The following is a 19,632-nucleotide window of genomic DNA, read 5'->3' on the forward strand; positions in this document are numbered from 1 at the left end:
GACTTGGTCTTAAAATCTTTCATGTTGATTAAACGAAACGTGATTATGTATTGTAAAGTTTGGTGATGCCAGTGTGATTTTATTCTCAGTTCTAAAACAAGTGAATTGTTTGTTAAAATAACCACGAAGTCACGAGAGTATTCCAATGTCTCAATCGCCGATAACGAGAGTGGAACGCACTTCCGGTGTTATATTCAGTAACATATCCTGGTGGTTTTCACCTACCAAGATAAAGGGATATGTTTGTGCCTCATGCCCGAGTGCGTCTCGTCGGTTTACGAGAACATACCGAGCGTCGACGTCGACGAGTGGCCAGAAGGCGTTTAAATTGTATAGAAATAATTCGTATGCCCTGTTTATTACCGACATTGGGAGCAATTTTATTAGGCATATTTGTTATGGCCAGTGGGTGTATGATGAGTGTTCTAGGTTATAAGGCACAAATATCCACGGATCCGACATTGATGCAGAATACTACTGAAATCGTTTCCATGCAGGATGAAACGACTTATTACACATTAAAAGTAATGTCGTATATTGGACCTATGTTAATGGGTATAGGATTATTTGTTATTATTGTGGCTGCTGTATTATATTGTGAAATAATGGATAAATATGTCAACATAGTGCCGGATAAAAATTCCAAGAAAATAGGACGCGATCAACTTTACAAAATGATCATTGAACAGTTTAGAAAGAATTATTTCCGAGGTATCGAAGTGCCTTTACAAAAACCTCATCCACTTCTTAGGTCTAGCTCGATGAACAAAACTCTGTTCAAAGCTTTAAGTATTAGTACACCCGCCATGTTGGCCACCCCTGAATTAACGAGTCCGTGGAAGACAAGGCATAAATCCCCTGTTCCAGACATGACTATTAAAGAATCTGTGAAACAAAAATTAATGGAATGGGAAGAGATATGGCTAAAGACGTCTTCGCTTCCTAATATCCGCCCTGCTGAGAATGTTTCCACGGATATTGAATCTACGTCAGATATCACACGAGAGGAATATCTTAAAAGTAAACGAATGTCTAAGAGTTGTGGCCATGTGCCACATGTGTACAATTCTGTTGGAGAGTTTTCGGAAGTGGCGTCATCGGGCTTAGATAACCCAGCATATCTTCCCGACGCGGAGAAAGAAAAACTCCTGAAACCAACGACGGCGAAATTGCCTGATAATTATCAAAGTTTTGAAAATGTGAAAGACCCCTTAAACGTTCAGTTAGTTTCTGTGATAGTTCATAAGGCTTCCATACATACACCCCCTAAAATATATGATATGCAAATGAAAGGTATGCGAGCTATAAGATCGTTTGATCACGAATCGGGACTAGATAAAACATTTGTTGACATGAAACAAAGTAATAAGTGTAAAAGCTGTATCGGCCTTGTGAGTGGACAGAAATCACCTAATCTACTTCATGCTAATACTCATTTTAAGCCCAGACAACAAGAGGAAGGTGTTACGACGAACACTATAGCTATATCCGGTGATATGTTAAGGATATTCGACATGGCAGAAATGGCACAAGTGTAAATGATAAAATTCAAACACCAAAAATATTAAAACATCGAGTATTTTCAAAAATGATTGTCTCGAAGGCAGCAATTGTTTTGTTTTTAGATGTTATTTTTTCACAACCGTAATATCCACCGTATAATTAGTTTGTAAAACACACTGAAAAAATTCCAATTGTTTATTCTGGAGAAATTAAAACGAAGAAATGTATTAAACACGTCATTAGTATATGATTGGGATCTATTTGAGCTATCTTTATCACTTTACAGAATCACATTCCGATGTATATGTCTACTGGAATTCAAACAGAAGTAACACGAAAGTTACGACTGTCTGTACTTCCTGAATGTAATTAATTAAGGAAATTGCCCATTAGACGTTATCAGTCTAAACTGTCATAGCACGTTTCTTGTGAATTTCTGAGAACCGAACATCTGAATCTGTATTAGAGACTGAGAAATCTGAAATATTTAGACGGTCATGTTCCTTTTAGTACCAATTTACGAACTGTTTTATTTCTGCTGGAAAAACTAGAAAAAATATTATCTGTTTTCGCTGATCTCCGATGTTCATGAACTCTACCATTACTGAAACTTGCAGATGAAGTAGCGAAAATAATCCAATAGGGATTTAATAGTAGATCATGTTCCAGAAAGTCAATATCCGCAAATAAAAAAATTGGAGTAAACTTTTGGTTTCGTTGTTTTTTTTTTATTTCACCATTGATTTGATTCATACAATAAAAATAAAACGGATCTTTAAATTAAAAGCTATTGTACAACCCTACTAATTTTGGATCCAACATTAATAACACGACTATTAGTCTCCATTGTAACTGGTAAATGTCAGATCTTTCCCTCAAAACCTACTTTTGCCTGCCATTAAAGGGATATAGCCGTCGAAATACATTGATATTAAGTGGTAAGATATTAGTATATCTGAATAAAATCTAAAGTGTTTGGCAACAACATAATAAAATTTAGATCTGATCAGAACATATCAAAATTGTATTATTTCACAGACATGCTGCTACTGGTGTTTCTAGGAAACATTCGATGAGGGGCCGATTAGGGGCCACCAAATTTTCCAGGGGGATCACTATATAAAATGATAAAAAAGTGGGGGTCCATAGCCGAGCCAGCATCTTTTCTGGGTGGCCATGCCCTCCCCCTTAGCCGTAACAACGATACTGAATACACAAATATCAATATACATTTATATAGCTCGAGAAAATTATGTAAATAATTTAATTTCTAGGCCGTCGTAAGTAGATGTCATATCAGTATGGGAGAATATCATTTAGGACACGGAGATTGAGGCGATGAAAAATATGTTTTAAGTATATCTTTTGTAAGAGACTCTCACTCCGATTTTTCTAATGTAATAAAAAGAACCGAGTATATCCTCTAGTCAATGTTCTATTCTCAGAAAGAAATACCAAATGGATTTCTTCAATTATCGTAATGAGTTTCTACAGAAATCTTACCCAATATTGCACTTGTCAATTGATATTAACCACATGTATTCTTGACTTTCTTTGTTTGATTACTGTGCAATAAATCCCTTTTCTAATTATTGAATGTAATGAAATACTTTCCAATTTTTTTTCTCCAGAAAATCGTGAAGACTTTAGGTATACAATCGGGCTGGATATTAAAGGGTCTTATGTTGTCTTTTTTTTTTTGGTCGCACATCTCCAATTTGAAACTTCTTGTAACGTAATGTCAAATTCTGATATTGTTTTTTGTTGGAACTACAGATACTACATGACATGAAATAATCTTACGTAAAACGACTTTGAGGTCAAGAGACCTTGCTGATTGGAAAAGAAACTACGCATATCATTGTTCCTAGTAACTAGCCAATGATCTCACCATAAGAAATGTAAAAAATAGAGTTAATATCGATCGATATAACATTATCAAAAGTCAGTCGTCATTGATGGTAAAAATAACCAAACTCCATATAACATTACAAAAATCCATGAAAGATCATAAACCGCTGTCATAAACAACACTAGTTCAACAAAAATAAGATAATCAGCATATTGTATGCATATCCGAGGTACTATTCAAGATATAATTATGGGTAGTTAACTTTGTTTTGTGGTAGATTAAGTAGTAATTGACGCTATGTAAACTAGACTTATATTATAAGCCAAGCTCAAAATTAAGTTGATAAGACCGAAATTTTATAGTCATCGTCCATCATTGTCATCAATAAGCAGAACAGTTGACATCATAGAGACGGTACGGTACCAGCTTAATATATAACAAATACAGCATTTCGCTCAGTGAATGCGTCATCTATAATTCCAAACACCAATTAACAAAAAAATATTCACGTATTTAACATTTAGAATAAGATTTCATTGGAAACAAACTGTCAAAAACACCTCAGAAGAATTCAACTGAAATGTCACTTGGTGTCAAGAATAAAAATATTTCATGCACACATTTCAGACGTGAACATGTACTAATTATTGTTTTTCTTTTTTAAAGGGACAGGTTCGCAATTTGTTTTATTAATCGTATGCTTTCAACAGTATAAGAACATTTGTCAAGACATTTTGCACTTTTCTTTTAGGACAATTGATGTGATACAGGCTATGAAAAAATCCAGCGACAATAATATATATCATATCTTGTATGACTACAAATAATTTATAATTTTTTAGAAGTCTTTATTTGAGAATTACTTGCAGCAATGTGTGCTCCATACTACAAGAAATCTTGCCTGGTATTGAATCGTAGTTTCACTGTCCGGGGACTTCCTTTTTCATTCAAAATACGAATTGGAGACGCATACACAAACAGCATGCAAACCACCGTGATAAACAATAGGTCATTTAAAAGCGAACGATTGTTCGTCTTAAGTCGTGAGTTGGGCCTCGTCACAAAATCATTTCTCTTTGATCAAGGTCGACAATAACACAACGATGATTATGTTGTTGAATATTTATGAAATACCATTATTGACTGTTGTAATAGCGAACATGTTTGGCGTATATTTATCTGTTAATGGCGTTTCAATAATTAAATTTCTCTAAGAATACTACCGTAGGTGTTATTATTTATCACGACTGTTAAATATACATTTGAAATGTCTGATTACATTTTGTTATATCGAATAACGTATTGTTGTTTGTCAGATTTTCCTTAACATTAATATGATTTATGCACAAATTGCACTTCTAGATATTTTCTTTCTGATTAGAAATATAATGGAATAAATGACTTGAATGACATAAAATGGAGTTTTTCAATTTCTGATTGTGGAGGAAACCTGAACGGTTTCAGACCGCTTCAAAGTGTGCGGAACAGGGTTTCTGGTTTCGTCATGTATATCCTACAGGTCACTTCTCGAAAGAAATATTGCGTCAAACTGGAAAAGAACGTTGCATTTCTGCTTATTACAAACTAAGTATTTACAGAATTAGAGGCGGAAAAACGAAAAGCGTGATACATAGACTATGACAAGTGTCATGTTCGACAAGCAGTTTTAAATAAGCAGCTTTATATTATAATAAGTAACCGTATGATTTACTTATTATTTACAAGTCTATGTAGCATACTTTACGTCAAATACATTAATATCAAATATGTCGATCAATTTCAAATTTATTGAAACGGACTTGTAAATATAATTACATGAAATCGGTGCATCCTTGGACATAAATGGTAATATATATCAGTTCTGTATTTGTGCATTTTCGTGGAATCTTACTGTTCAATGAAATGTTGATGATAGGAACGAATGAAGGTTCAACTTCGATACAACACTTCAAAGACCCTTGTATATTGTCCAGTGCTCTATGTTATGGTTCAAAGGCAAAGTTGATGACCGTCATCACCTTTTGTAATAGCCGACATTATCCTCCATCATCTATAACAGTGATGATTTCCCAACAAATTAAGCACCACCATCAACAGCAGCCAGCTCTGAACATATAAAACGTCATCAAATGTTGTTTCAATTATATTGATACAAACTCCACATTAACTACCAACTATTTACACCAAACTTCCAGGTGTGAAAATATAATAATGCTACTCTCACAGTGCATGCCTTGTATCAAAATCGATTTCACAAGGATTAAAAGAATATGATACAAATAGCTCCTTTAGAATCGATTGATTCTAGATACTGGAAATTACAGCACAGAATCGAAATGTAATTAAATTCAACTTTATGGAGCAAGTTGTGAAAGCTCTACGTGGTACATTGAATTCCGATAATCTATGGTCAACTTTCTAACAAACTGAAGTAATAATCTCCTGTATATATGACTTCCCCTGCGGTTTGAATTTCCGTTAGTAACAGTTGATAGGACAAACTTCAATAGACCAAAAGTTTGTCTACTCACCGAGAAAATTGGATTGAGGATTTACGCTGTGAAATTCAATTTACTGGTGTAAGGTGTTGAAAGTCCAGCCAGGATGAATAATGAAACAAAATGGCGACAATAACTTATACTGTCTGTTTATTTTACTATCCCCGACGACACTTACACATTACAGAATGATGTAAAGACTGCAGCCTTGAAAACCTTTTAATGAAAGATATTTAGTCTTGACAGTTTCCATACTGACTGATAGAGCTCGCTTACATCCATTCGAATCACTTATATAATTTTGATTGGTTTATTATGTAAATCCCATGTGCAGTAATAAATTCATGCAAGATTGTTAATAACGCTCTGGTAGTGGCAGTGAAAAATCATAATAAATGTTCCCATTTGGCTGTGGACTCGACGAGGGAGTTATAAGGCATGTCAAATGTTAAGAACACTATGCTACCTTGAGAACTTTTCGAAGCTTGTATGTAATAGACTGCATTATGGACTCGAGACAACTAATGTCCATCAGTCATCAGCCTTCGTTCTTCGTTTGAGAATATTACTTATAGTGCTAAGGAAGATGTTTTTGTCACCATACTCCAGGCCATAGAATGCTTCGTTTCATTTGTATAAACCCAGCACCATGAAGATGTTGCTTAAGAAGAATATACTTATATTTGAGAAACTTGCAGGATATTCGTTTATCTAGGGTTAGTTAGAACGCTGGCAACTGTAAGAAGATTGAAATTCTTCTTAGTACCTATAGTCTGCTATTCTCAGTTCTATTTTCAGCTATTTCTAGCTATTTCCCGCTGGTAAGCTGCTACCGTGACTACCTTGAGGGTTAGGTTGAGGTCTGACAACTGTTTTAAATACATAAGCTGCTACCGTGACTACCTTGAGGTTTAGGTTGAGGTCTGACAACTGTTTTAAATACATAAGCTGCTACCGTGACTACCTTGAGGGTCAAGGTTGAGGACAGGCTGTTATTGTGACTACTTTTAGCTAATAATTTTGAAAAATTTCTAAAATAGCCTCTAATAACTAGCTATTCTGAAAAATATATTCTGTGATTTGTTGGCCGACAAAACGAGCCTAACATCACCCTAATACAAGCAATTTTAGTCCCTACAACCCCTAACTCGATCATAATCAAAACCCATGTTAGCTCTACACAATCCTAACCCAGCACAAAATCTCAGAACTTTGGGATTCGAGATTGTGTGTAGTACAAAAGGGCGAGCATAGTTATACATGGTTTTACAAGAGACAAGGTAACAGGTCAGAAGAGGGGCGAAGGTACTTGTCCTTAAATTTCCCTACTCCCAGCACCTAGCTGAGCGCCATCTTTAATTCTACTCCTAGCACCTAGCTGAGCCCTATCTTTAATTCTACTCCTAGCACCTAGCTGAGCCCTATCTTTAATTCTACTTCTAGCGCCTACCTGAGCCCTATCTTTAATTCTACTCCTAGCACCTAGCTGAGCCATATCTTTAATTCTACTCTTAGCACCCAGCTGAACCCTATCTTTAATTTTACTCCTATATAGCATCTAGCTGAACTCTATCTTTAATTCTACTCCTAGCACCTAGCTGAGCCCTATCTTTAATTCTACTTCTAGCGCCTACCTGAGCCCTATCTTTAATTCTACTCCTAGCACCTAGCTGAGCCATATCTTTAATTCTACTCTTAGCACCCAGCCGAACCCTATCTTTAATTTTACTCCTATATAGCTTCTAGCTGAACCCTATCTTTAATTCTACTTCTAGCACCTAGCCGAACCCTAACTAGCTGAGCCCTATCTTTAATTCTACTCCTAGCAACTAGCTGAGCCCTATCTTTAATTCTACTTCTAGCACCTAGCCGAGCCCTAACTAGCTGAGCCCTATCTTTAATTCTACTCCTAGCAACTAGCTGAGCCTTATCTTTAATTCTACTTCTAGCAACTAGCTGAGCTCTATCTTTAATTCTACTTCTACCACCTAGCCGAGACCTAACTAGCTGAGCCCTATCTTTAATTCTACTCCTAGCAACTAGCTGAGCCCTATCTTTAATTCTACTTCTAGCACCTAGCCGAGACCTAACTAGCTGAGCCCTATCTTTAATTCTACTCCTAGCAACTAGCTGAGCCCTATCTTTAATTCTACTTCTAGCATCTAGCTGAACCCTATCTTTAATTCTACTTCTAGCAACTAGCTGAGCTCTATCTTTAATTCTACTTCTACCACCTAGCCGAGACCTAACTAGCTGAGCCCTATCTTTAATTCTACTCCTAGCAACTAGCTGAGCCCTATCTTTAATTCTACTTCTAGCACCTAGCCGAGCCCTAACTAGCTGAGCCCTATCTTTAATTCTACTCCTAGCAACTAGCTGAGCTCTATCTTTAATTCTACTTCTAGCACCTAGCCGAGCCCTAACTAGCTGAGCCCTATCTTTAATTCTACTCCTAGCAACTAGCTGAGCCCTATCTTTAATTCTACTCCTAGCACCTAGCTGAGCCATATCTTTAATTCTACTTCTAGCACCTAGCCGAGCCCTATCTTTAACATTTAAATTACTAATATTACTACTGTTGGGTGTAAAAAAAAAGGTAGTCTTTAAACAATAGTGTAGTCTTTAAAAAATATTAGGAAAGATGTTAATTAAAGTTAATTAAAGTCTAAATTATGAAAATGGAAAAATCATATTACTCAGTAAAAATCAAAATTACGAAAACGACTTTGAATTTTCGCCTTTATGGCATCTACATCCCCTTCAAAGTCCAATATCTCTTATTTCAAACTTTCCAACAAGTCACCGAGGGCAATCCTTTTCATTCCTCTATTCTTGTAGTCTTCACTTTTCAAATTCCATAAACACTCGTGATTCTGCAAACCATCTAATATTTAAACGGCTTGGTCGGTCCACATGAGCATTTTTACCCGATTTGCAGGATCGACGTGCAAAGAAAACAATAAAACGGAAGTAAAAGTGGATGCGTGCGCAGATTTGTGGCAAGTGAATGTTGCATTGGCATCAGCTATGGCCAGTAATACAATGCTGAACTCCTTCTTATAATTGAAGAACTGCGAACCTGTGTTTGAGGGACAGCGAATTTTGACATGCTTACCATCAATGGCTCCAAGGCAATGCGGAAACTGCCGCTGCTCCTTGAAATTTTCAGCGACTGCAAGCCATTTTTCAGTAGAGTCAGGAAATTGGCAGTATCTGTCCTTCAACACATCGTAAATTACATCACAAACTTCTGGTACAAATTCACTGATAGTAGATTTTGATATCCTGAATGAGTACATCAGTTCTTTATATGAGGCACCACCTGCTAAAAATCGCAGAGTTGCAGCTAATTTGTCCTCTGCTCTGATTGCCATGCGCATTACTGTATCTTCTTTTGTTATAGATGGTTTTACTAATGACAGAAGTTCATCAAAACATTTCGTATCCAATCTGAAAAGTTCTTGAAACTATCTGGGTCAGTTTCCCTAAGTTCCGGAATAAGGTTTGCCCCGAGGCCCTGGGCTTGTCTTTTTTCTTCACTTGCCCATGGTTTGACCCACCATCTCCTCTCTATTCCTTTCTTGTTGATGGTGTTGTCATAGGGGTACTGCATAAGCATGCATAATCCAACTCCAGTCGCACATTTCACTTTATTCCTCCTCACAATTTTCGGCATTGCACTTTTACTTTGAACTTGAAAAAACTAAACACAAAGTATTAGATAACTATATTGGATCGGTAATTTGAAGACTGGAACCACAGAAGTGACACTATAAACGAAAATGCCGAAGTCGTCACTATAAACTAAAAATAACAACGGCCTTTTTGTTGTGATTTTCACTAGGGTCGCCAGATGGCAGCACTCGCCAACAAGGAAAAATTGTTGGGTGCGTCCACACGAGACGAAGTGACAAATCCTTGCTCAACCATTGAACAATTTTCCTTGTCAATGAAAACTTGCTCGTGTGGACTAAGCTTTAAGTTTGAGGTTTCATACCTCTATTGTACTACACTGAACACAATTCACTCCTTATTAGATTAAACAAAAGATTTTTCCCGTTAAAAATGTTTGTAGCTTTTAAAAAATGATGGAGGTGGGGACATATACTAAAAGAATGAAAAGGGGGGGGGGGGGTCTATAAATGATGGGTTAGGAGAAATAAAAGTCTGTTAGAGCGGAGGGTTAGGGGTATCTTAAAAAGTATACAAGTGGGCTGGGGGCATCTAGAAAGAAAGGAGTGACGTGTGGGGACATCATTATAAAGATCGGATGAATCAGTGGCGATGCCATTGTGGGTACAGGAGGAGAACATGCCTCCACAGATGTTTGCACTTTCAGTAGTACCCATTTCAATATTTCAAATATTTGTCAAGAGTGCATCATTCTATTATTCTGAATTTGACTGGGTGTAGGGTGTGTATGTGGGGGAGCGAAGGCTCCACCTAAACCTACATTTAAAACAGTCACAATAATAGCTTATGTATTAAGAACAGATACACGACCTCAACCTAACCCTCAAAGATAGTCACAATAGCAGCTCATATATTTAGAACTGTTGTCAGACCTCAACCTAGCCCTAACGATAGTCACAATAATAGCTTATGTATTTAGAATAGCTACTTGGCCTCTACCTAACCCTCAAGGTAGTCACAATAGCAGCTTATATATTTAGAATTGTTGCCAGCCCTCAACCCTAAAGGTACAAATTTGTTATGATTTCCGTGGATATTAATGTTCCTGTGGGAAGCAGTATTATTCTTATATGGATTTTCAATTCACATACTCACGTTATATGGTGCTGTATCTGGTTCAACATCTTAAAATCATATAAAAATGACTAATCTTATAAAGTCATTTTACGTATAATATCTCATTTCTTATTTACTTTTTTCAATGTTAGTGTTTCTAGAATATAATTTATACCGTTGACTTTGTAGAACGCAAAATATTACGGAAATTATATTAGATCACGTGACATTTTCTGCTTATCATTATCATCCGTGTTTCTAATGAAAAATAAACTACGCCAAGGAAAGATAATTCCGTGTATTTCCAGTGTTCGATTTTTAACAAATTTTAAGATTCTGTTAGAATTAAAATTTATGAAATGAGTGACATTTTTGTTTTATTAGACTCGAATGATAATGAAAATGTCACGTTATCTAATTCCCGTAACATTCAAGGTACGAAAAGACAATCCGAAGATTGTGCTAAACTGAGATCTTGCACCTTCGTGTATTTCAATAGATATGGCCAATCATACAATGAGGTCACTAACAAAGTTTAGAATTCGGTACAAAACTATCTACAACTTTATAGAAGATCTGTTTATATCACGAATTTCAAGTTTTGTTAGTTTGTACCCAATGGCATTCAGTAAATATCCCTGATGCATGTTTTATTAAAACAGAGGTGATATAACCTGGTGTTATAATCAAAAAATCATTTAAATACATAGAAACTATTAGTTTAATTGTTTTATAATATTTATGACGTACCATTCTAATTGATTTTATTGTTGATGAGTGAGCTGGTTCAATCTTATAATTAACAGATATAGCATTGTACCTTAAATACAATGAAGAAATATTTAATTTACGTAAAATTAATTTCCAGATACAGGGGTGAAGATTGCGAAATTCCATGCTTAGTGGTTATTATATTCAAAGGTCGATGACATGGTTATTAAGATTGTCACGAACGAATTTGCAAGAGTTTTTGAAGATCTTGCGTTGTAATCCCGGCTGTTGACATGCAAAGTTATTCAATTACTGGACATGCTAATCCCAAAAGGATATTCAAGATCCAAAGGCGAAGTCTACATATTGTGGTTGTGATAATCACTTTTCAGACTGCCTATCTTTGACACAACGGGTGGCAACAGAATTAAATTGTAAACCATTAAGTTAGTAGCCAAAGTATGATTTAGTTATCAAATATTTCTGAGTTGGCCATGGACAGTGGTTGAAGGAGCTGAATATGGATTCAAATTACGCCTACTACATGAGGCTCTCTACAAAGAGGATAAGGTTATTGTAATTCGAATCCACATTCAGCTCATGCAATGACTGTGCTCGTGATGTGTGAACCGGAGCGAAACGTTGCCATGATAAAGAAGCAGGTCTCATCTACTTTCCTAAGTATGGAAAAGGCAAAAGACTGGGTTGGTAAGTGGACAAATTTACAATGACTTATAAATACAGTGACATGATCTGCTCCACAAATAAATCATAAAGTTGACCAGACACTTGCGAGAGATTGTTTTTCAGAGTTCATGGTAAATTTCGATATATAGGCGATTGCTAAATCATACTATTTTATTGACCCTCCCATGCGTTCAGATCTTTAAGAAAGCTGATTATTTCGATAATTTCCTAATTTGGGAAAACTCATCTGTAAAGTGTTTATGTTTTCTGTCCATCATACGTAAATAGTTAAAGGTGAATATCGGACCAAAATCACAGCTGTAGATAATCGACTACAGTGATAATGTAAATAACTGAAAAATACTGTAATAGCTAAACAAGAAGGAGCATTACCCACTTACCAGAACACAACACACAGTAATCGTGTCTGATGTTTATATCACATTACAATACTCTACTATTCTCGTGTAAATATATCAGTTTATTTATTTGTAGTGGTGTAGAGGTATTATACTGCAAAGTATTGTCCGGTTAATAATCAAACAAAATAGGTCCAAGTCCATGATCCAACAGTTACCAGTGGGCCCTACTGCTGGCTGGTTGGAAGGTGACAAGCCAGTCCTCCACCAGCTGATATCGCAAACTACGTAGTTGTTAGTAGTTGGATCGGGAACAATTTGATGGTTCGTTACTGTGGATTTGGTTAACCGAAAATCTTCAGTTGGGTCAGCTCGAATGAAAAAGCGTTGAAGATCGGCCCAAGGTAGTATCGCTCGAGTTATTAGATCTTCTTCATTCTTACAAAACTCTTTATGATCATGGTAATTCCTTTGGCATGGCAGTCTAATGTTAGTCTAATACTTAAGGTTTTGAGCCTTTTTCTTTCTATCTTCTATCTTTCCCTTGATCTATGCATTATCCCCTATCCTTGCATTATCCTAACTATTTCATTATTTTCTCTTAGGTTTCCCCTGCAATTTAATTCATGACGGAGAATATACCGGTATCGATTAGAAAAGTAAAACACCCTGACATTTTAAAATTATACTCGCGTGATCCTTCATCCATTCCTCGACTGTAACATGAAACCGGAGAGTCTTTTGGCAAAAATGAAGCAAGGTGCAGAAATTTATGCAGACTGCGTACTAAACTTTAATTCGATTATATTGACACATAGTGGGACAGCCTACCATTATAAGACCAAGCACCATTCAACGTAAGTTACAACCACTTATCAAACCAGCTATAAGGTTAATTTCTTTAAACATACCTGGTGCTGAAAGGTGGAATGTTATAAAGAACAGTTTGTATCAAATAATAAATAGGTATATCTAGGTCAGCATTGTATACACCAGGCGTTGAATTACACGAAAGATACACATAGTCAAATTGTTTTAGAAATTTAAATTATCCAGCTTCTTATGTTGTATTTATTTCATTCTTAACGTTATAACGTAACGGTGACGTATTGCATTTAACGTCAATCAATTTCTTTCCCGGATGTTTTTCTTGATGTGGTTTGTTGAAAGATGAATACCAGTAAAACATACGGTTTGCTAACAAGGCCAAAGGATTTCGATATTTCTCTATATAGCCTATCACTGTTTACGTTTCCATCTTAAAGCTTAAGGTGTTACCACGAATGACATTTACAGAATAACATTTGATACCTTTTCACAGAAAATCAATTTTTGACAAGTAGATAAATTTTTCAAATTTACGATAACTTTTATCCCGAGACTATTAATGAAAAGAGATCCTAATATTTATCATTTTCAGTGCTAATGTTATATATTTATATTAGTAATATAATGGTAATAGAAGGCCGTGTATTAAAAAAGACAAGTATCAATCAATTTGTTCATTTCTAAATCTTGACATTAGATACAGTTTATTTGTAACTGTGAACAATGCTGAATACCAGTCATCTATTGTTCCATTCAATGAGAGTATGCAACGAATTCCTTGATATATTTTGATATATCCTTATAGCACCATATCACAATAACACATGAATTACTTCCTCTATTGACAATAATTTTAAAACTAAATTCAGTTCACAATATAAATGAACAAAAATAATTTAATATTAGCCATTGGGAGACTGAACTAAGTCATAATTCATGATTTTATGACGCTGGCACACATTTTCTCTTTAACCAGAAGATATTGAACCAAGTCTGTACTTATTACTTTGTCTAAAATGATTGGTTCTTAATGTGAGAAACCTTGATCATCTCGGTTCTAAAATAACTCAAGGCTTAGACTAATCAACTGAATTAACTTCAAGGTATAGATGTCTACGTCATTCATACCTTCTTTACTCGGGGCAGTATGAACTATGTTCACAGAGCATCATAGTTAAAGGAGAAGAACGGATTTCCGGGGGTTCATTTTGGACCTTGAATATAATTAAATAGTCTTCAGAACTACTAAAACTGTACGAAAATCGCTTTATTCCGTCAAATAGACCTCAAACAAGAAATTTAACTTCTTTGTTATGTCGTTCCCCAGCTCCTCCTCTTTCTAAAATTTGGGATATCCGAAAGTTGAACGTCTTGTTTAATAAGTTTGTTGATATAGTCTCTAACACCAAGACATCTTCCGTCGCGGCTGTGCGTAGACTAAGTGGGGCAGGATGATTGAGTCTACTGTATAGGCCAACACATGACGTATTCAAAATGAAAAGTTCTTTAAAATGACGAGTTGACAACTAGTTAAAATAACTATAGATAATTATGGTTACACTTGGATTTGAAGTCTCAAATTTCGACGGTCGGCTGTGAACTTTATTACTGATTAATTCATTTGAACAATAACATTTCTGAGACCAGGGTACGATTTACTTGCCCCTTTAAAACGGATTATAAGATAAATGACGATTTATACAGGAGGAGGGAATAATGGTCTTAGCCGAACACCACGCGCTTTACATACATTTTGAAGTGGGAAACCTCTGCAAATTCGTGTTCATTTTATACCATGGCCCGTGAAGGGATAATTGCCCTCGTGAAACTGAGAGTTACCAAAGGGGATTTGAACGACTGCTGAGAAAACTGAAAATATCGCGAGATTTACTCGATCTGGGAGCACCATCGATTGAAAAATTGCAGTTGCCATCAGTCTCTAGCAAGATATTAAGATATTATGGTTGATCAGAAGTAGACGTTATTGCTGTCAGACGACTATAATCATTAACACTTCGTTTCCTGTAAATTCCACACATGGTTCTGTTCAATTGATAGCTGAAATGGTGGTGAAAGTGTGTCAGTCAATATAAATTGTGTCTTCAGTAGACTGTTTCCTACTAACTGTTGAAAGTTATGTCTTTAATTATATTTATTCAGACATTATGTCATGCTACCATATTTCAAGTATAATGGTCACTTCTCGCTCTACACAGCTTCAATTTATCTGCTTTGTTTACGCTACGTGTTGTGGTCAAGAAAATATCCACGCAATCGTTTGACCACCTAATGACGGTCGATTAGTTGTTCATTACACTATACTCTTTATAATATTCGGTCAAGATCTCGTCTTTACATTCTGTGACTAGAAAAATGATTAAAGTATTCAAAGATTATTTGTGTTGAAATTGAATTATGGATGAGGAAAGGGTGCACAAGGGACAACAAATGTGGACGTGGATTTGGCCAAACCAACTTTCAATGAAATATCTCTATCGAACTTATTTCGAAGTATCCTAGGACGTAACACCACCAAATCATATTATTTTCTCTACAAAGATAAAACAAAACCCTACTACTCTGCTTTGCTCCATTCCGGCAATGTCATTCTGTATGGAAGAAGAGGCATGTTGCCTGCCCATCCGACCTATGGCAGATGACAAATGGGAATAATTTTCTTGAATAAGTTTTTCAATATTCCACGTTTTACAAATATAGTTTTGCGAACAGAATAGAATGGCTTAAGTCGGAATGGCTAACTTGACACCACAGAATATTAAACCAGAACTAAAGGTAAACAAAATTATCCATGTTGGGAACAAAGAGCGCTGCCATCTTACCATTCTGTGGCAAACTATTGAATTTTTAGCAGTATAAGACTTGCCATATTACTATCTTGTGCCACCTCGATACATCGTATTGGGCAGACGCCACAATCTGTTCATAATGAGAAACTATAGACTCTTATTATGTATCATTAGATAATAAATTATTTTCTATATTAAAAACTCTGTGGTCGTTATTCAGCAAACAGGAAGTACTTTTAACAGCTCACTTGGTATTTTCAGTAAGACATGTCCTTGGGCATACAATAGTAATGATAGCTTAAAAAAAAACATAAGAAGTAAAGTAAAATAGGACATAGACGCCATTACATAGACAGGGAAATTAAACAAGGTAAAACGAAGCAAATATGTAATGTTTTTTGTTTTGTTTTTGGTTCTAGAAGACCCTTGCTATCTACTGATCTTTGACCCAATCTCTTGTCTTAAATATAAAACTATAGTTTATAAATATATTCCCTTTTAAATATATTGTATTCTGTTGTTCTAGGAGACAATAACAAGACACTGACGTGAACAAAGAAACAAATTGTGATTTTTTTATTTTCTAAGAAAACAAAACTACAGACATAAGCCTTCTCAATCATTTTTATCAACATATTTGATACATGTTTAATATTTTCTTTGTCGGTTATATGTTATCTGTTAATAATAGATTGTAATGTATGTCTTACATATACTGTTCAAATAATATCGCAATACAGTGTAATAGTGGTGTTAGTCTCTTATATAGTGTTATATGGCGTCTTGCGTTTGTGGTACATCTCCATAGTTGGAAATCGAAAAATAATCAAATATGCCGGTGTCCTTTCACTATTGTCCACTGTACGGCTCACTAGGAGTAGAAAACTAATTTCTCTGACACGGCGACTCTGAGATGAACTTTCGATCCACGTCTACTAACTCGTGGATGTTATGCTATAGCTCTCGCTTATCGTTTTGGAATAAATCAAAGAGAGTTTTTATCTAAGATTCATCTAGTTGTACAATAAAACTTGGTAGATTAAAGTGTTTTTTGTTCCTAATGTAATATAAATTCGAGAAAAACGAGAAAAGAACGAGTACAAGTCTATGTTATGTACAGATGTCCTTCCATTAATAGCTAATTTACTTTTTCTAGAACGAATTCTAAGAACAATTCAAAAGACTTTTTCAAACGTTTCATCCAGACATTTAGAAAATAAATAATCTTTATTGATGAATTGGTTTTAAAAGGTTAACGTAAGAAAGTTGATTACCATGTATTTCACTAGTAAATTACGTGTCTAGGTCAATTATTCGCCAATGTCCAAGCTATAAGCCTGAAACTGTAAATGGAAGTTTTGTCGTCTTATCTATGTAGCTCTGGTTCAATATAAACAAGAGAATGTTCAGTCTTATCTAGAAAGTAAATGAGTTTCAATGAAATTGGCTAATTTAGAAGTCCGAAATGCAATCAATTTGAAGTGATGTTTAGCTTATTTTCTTCATCTTATCTGGGCTAGTAACAGCGTACAGTATGCAATGACGTTTGTGTTATCTACGCAACGCTCATACCTCATACTTTATAACCGGAAGCCCCATTAATACACGACCATCTAACCTATATGTTCTTGGTTCGATTATGACATAGGTCAAGATGAAGTATTGAAACTTCTTTTGAAAAGTTGGTAGCATTCTGCAATTGTCAACAGTTGCATAAAGCTAAATCTATGCTGCAGAGCGTTAGTGGTATTTACATGGCAGACCGTCAGAGTTAGTAGTTGGCTCAGACTATACATTTTGTTTGCTCAAGAGTGATAATGTTCTGTCAATTACATCACTATTGAATGAACTATCAATACGTTGACTAGAAAATTGAACCATCAAATTAATGGTGGGTTTTCAGCCAGCTGCTTGTTAAACTCTAGATTTGATTCCATTTCACTTCAATCAATCAATCAAAAACCATTCAAGGTTGAAAAAGATACATGTATTTTTCAAGCGATTGCTTTTTAGGAGAGTGCGGAATGTTCGATTTATGTAAAGAACGGCGTATTTTATGCTACAGTTGTTGTTATCAAGAGAAGTTAATGGATTATTTTGTTCGGTTAATTTTTGTATTTAAATTCTTATGCTGATAAATTTTATCATTACTGTTTTCTGTTTCCAGGGAATTGTCGTCTAAATATTTGATTTGCCAGATGATAGCCTTTCAGTCACCACGTCAGCATGAGGGCTTATAGTCACCCCTGGGCGGAACATCAGCACACCACACAGATTGGAAAGATGTAAAACTTTTATTAATGGTCTGGTTAGTGGAATCTAACATATCTACGGTAGGTTTTATTGATTTGTTTGAGGACTGCATTTTGGAAAGCCATATGGTATTTCCCGACTGATACATTGAATGGGGATGAACGAATGCATTTTTCAGTGATGGTGCAAAATTCCAACCAGACAACCGGAAGTAAAATATTGCCAAAAATTTGTTAAATTTCACATAACATTACGAAACCCTCAGAAAGCAGATATAACGATCAGCAAAATACCAAATCGAAAAAAGGACATTAAAAAACAAGATCGGAAATTGGTCTCATATGACATTTCGAAATAGTATTAGTATTGAAATTTTTTGTGGAAAAGTTATTACAGCTTTCGACAAGTTATTAATAATTTATGAACACTTAGCTACAATTTGATTAAAAACTGATTATTTTTTCCTTGTTAACCTGACAGCGGCACATATACCTTTCAGATGATATTAATCTTAATGGAAATTAAAACTGGTTGAAATCGTCTAATATCAATTATCAATTTTTTGTCCCACTTTATTTAATGACCACGTTCACAAATTACTCAAGACAGATGTGTTATAATATCGCCATCAGAAATGGGCATCCAGGAAACGTATGTGACAAGTGGTTAAAAATATATATAAAGTTAACAGTCACCTTTGAACATTCAAAATTGTATAGTTTGCTAATGATAATGTCACTTCACGGATAATTGTAAATATGCTTCAATAATGAGTTTAAGTTTGTCACCATGGCATTTCTACCAATATTGATGTGATAAAACGATTTCCTTACGTAGACACTCTCTCAAAATGATTGTTTTATCAGATGAGTCTGAACTTGTCTGATAACTTGTAAGTCTGAATAAGTTTTAAGTGAATCTTTAATACGATTGACACTGATAGGTGATAATTGATCTAAACATGCAGCACATTCAAAACATGAAAGTCACAGGTTCTTCGGAAATACTCAATAATTAATGAATATGTGTGCAAAATTTTTGATGAACTACCACACTGCTCCTTATATACAAGTTTCTAAAAGACTATAGGCTCTGAATAATTTTAGTTAGTATTATATAAGGCTAAATTTCGTCTGATCAAGTGAATAACTGAACACAGAAAATTTGAAACTACAGTTTAGATGAAGGGAGAATACTCATAAATATTTTCTATTTTCGAAACACAATTAAACGACAAATCTATACATGGTTTCGTGTTATTTCAACACATACATGATAAACATTATTGGACCCTTGGCAGTCATGGACACAATGCACTAATTTCATTACAAACATATATTGAAAGTTTAGTACAAGTGTGTGATGTATAGATTCTTGAACAACTA

General features: G+C 35.1%; 2 protein-coding genes across 2 annotated transcripts; one reads left to right on the plus strand and one right to left on the minus strand.

Moving 5' to 3' along the window:
* Nucleotides 1–239: 239 nt before the first annotated feature.
* Nucleotides 240–1,538, plus strand: LOTGIDRAFT_161162 (hypothetical protein; the record flags this gene model as incomplete). Its single annotated transcript, XM_009056502.1, has 1 exon — nt 240–1,538. One exon carries the CDS (start codon nt 240–242, stop codon nt 1,536–1,538), a length of 1,299 nt encoding a protein of 432 aa, XP_009054750.1.
* A 6,046-nt stretch (nt 1,539–7,584) lies between these two features.
* Nucleotides 7,585–9,227, minus strand: LOTGIDRAFT_161163 (hypothetical protein; the record flags this gene model as incomplete). Its single annotated transcript, XM_009056503.1, has 2 exons — nt 7,585–8,399; nt 8,969–9,227. 2 exons carry the CDS (start codon nt 9,225–9,227, stop codon nt 7,585–7,587), a joined length of 1,074 nt encoding a protein of 357 aa, XP_009054751.1.
* Nucleotides 9,228–19,632: the final 10,405 nt, after the last annotated feature.

This window comes from Lottia gigantea (genome assembly GCF_000327385.1).
Source record: "Lottia gigantea unplaced genomic scaffold LOTGIsca_28, whole genome shotgun sequence".
NCBI lineage: Eukaryota > Metazoa > Mollusca > Gastropoda > Lottiidae > Lottia > Lottia gigantea.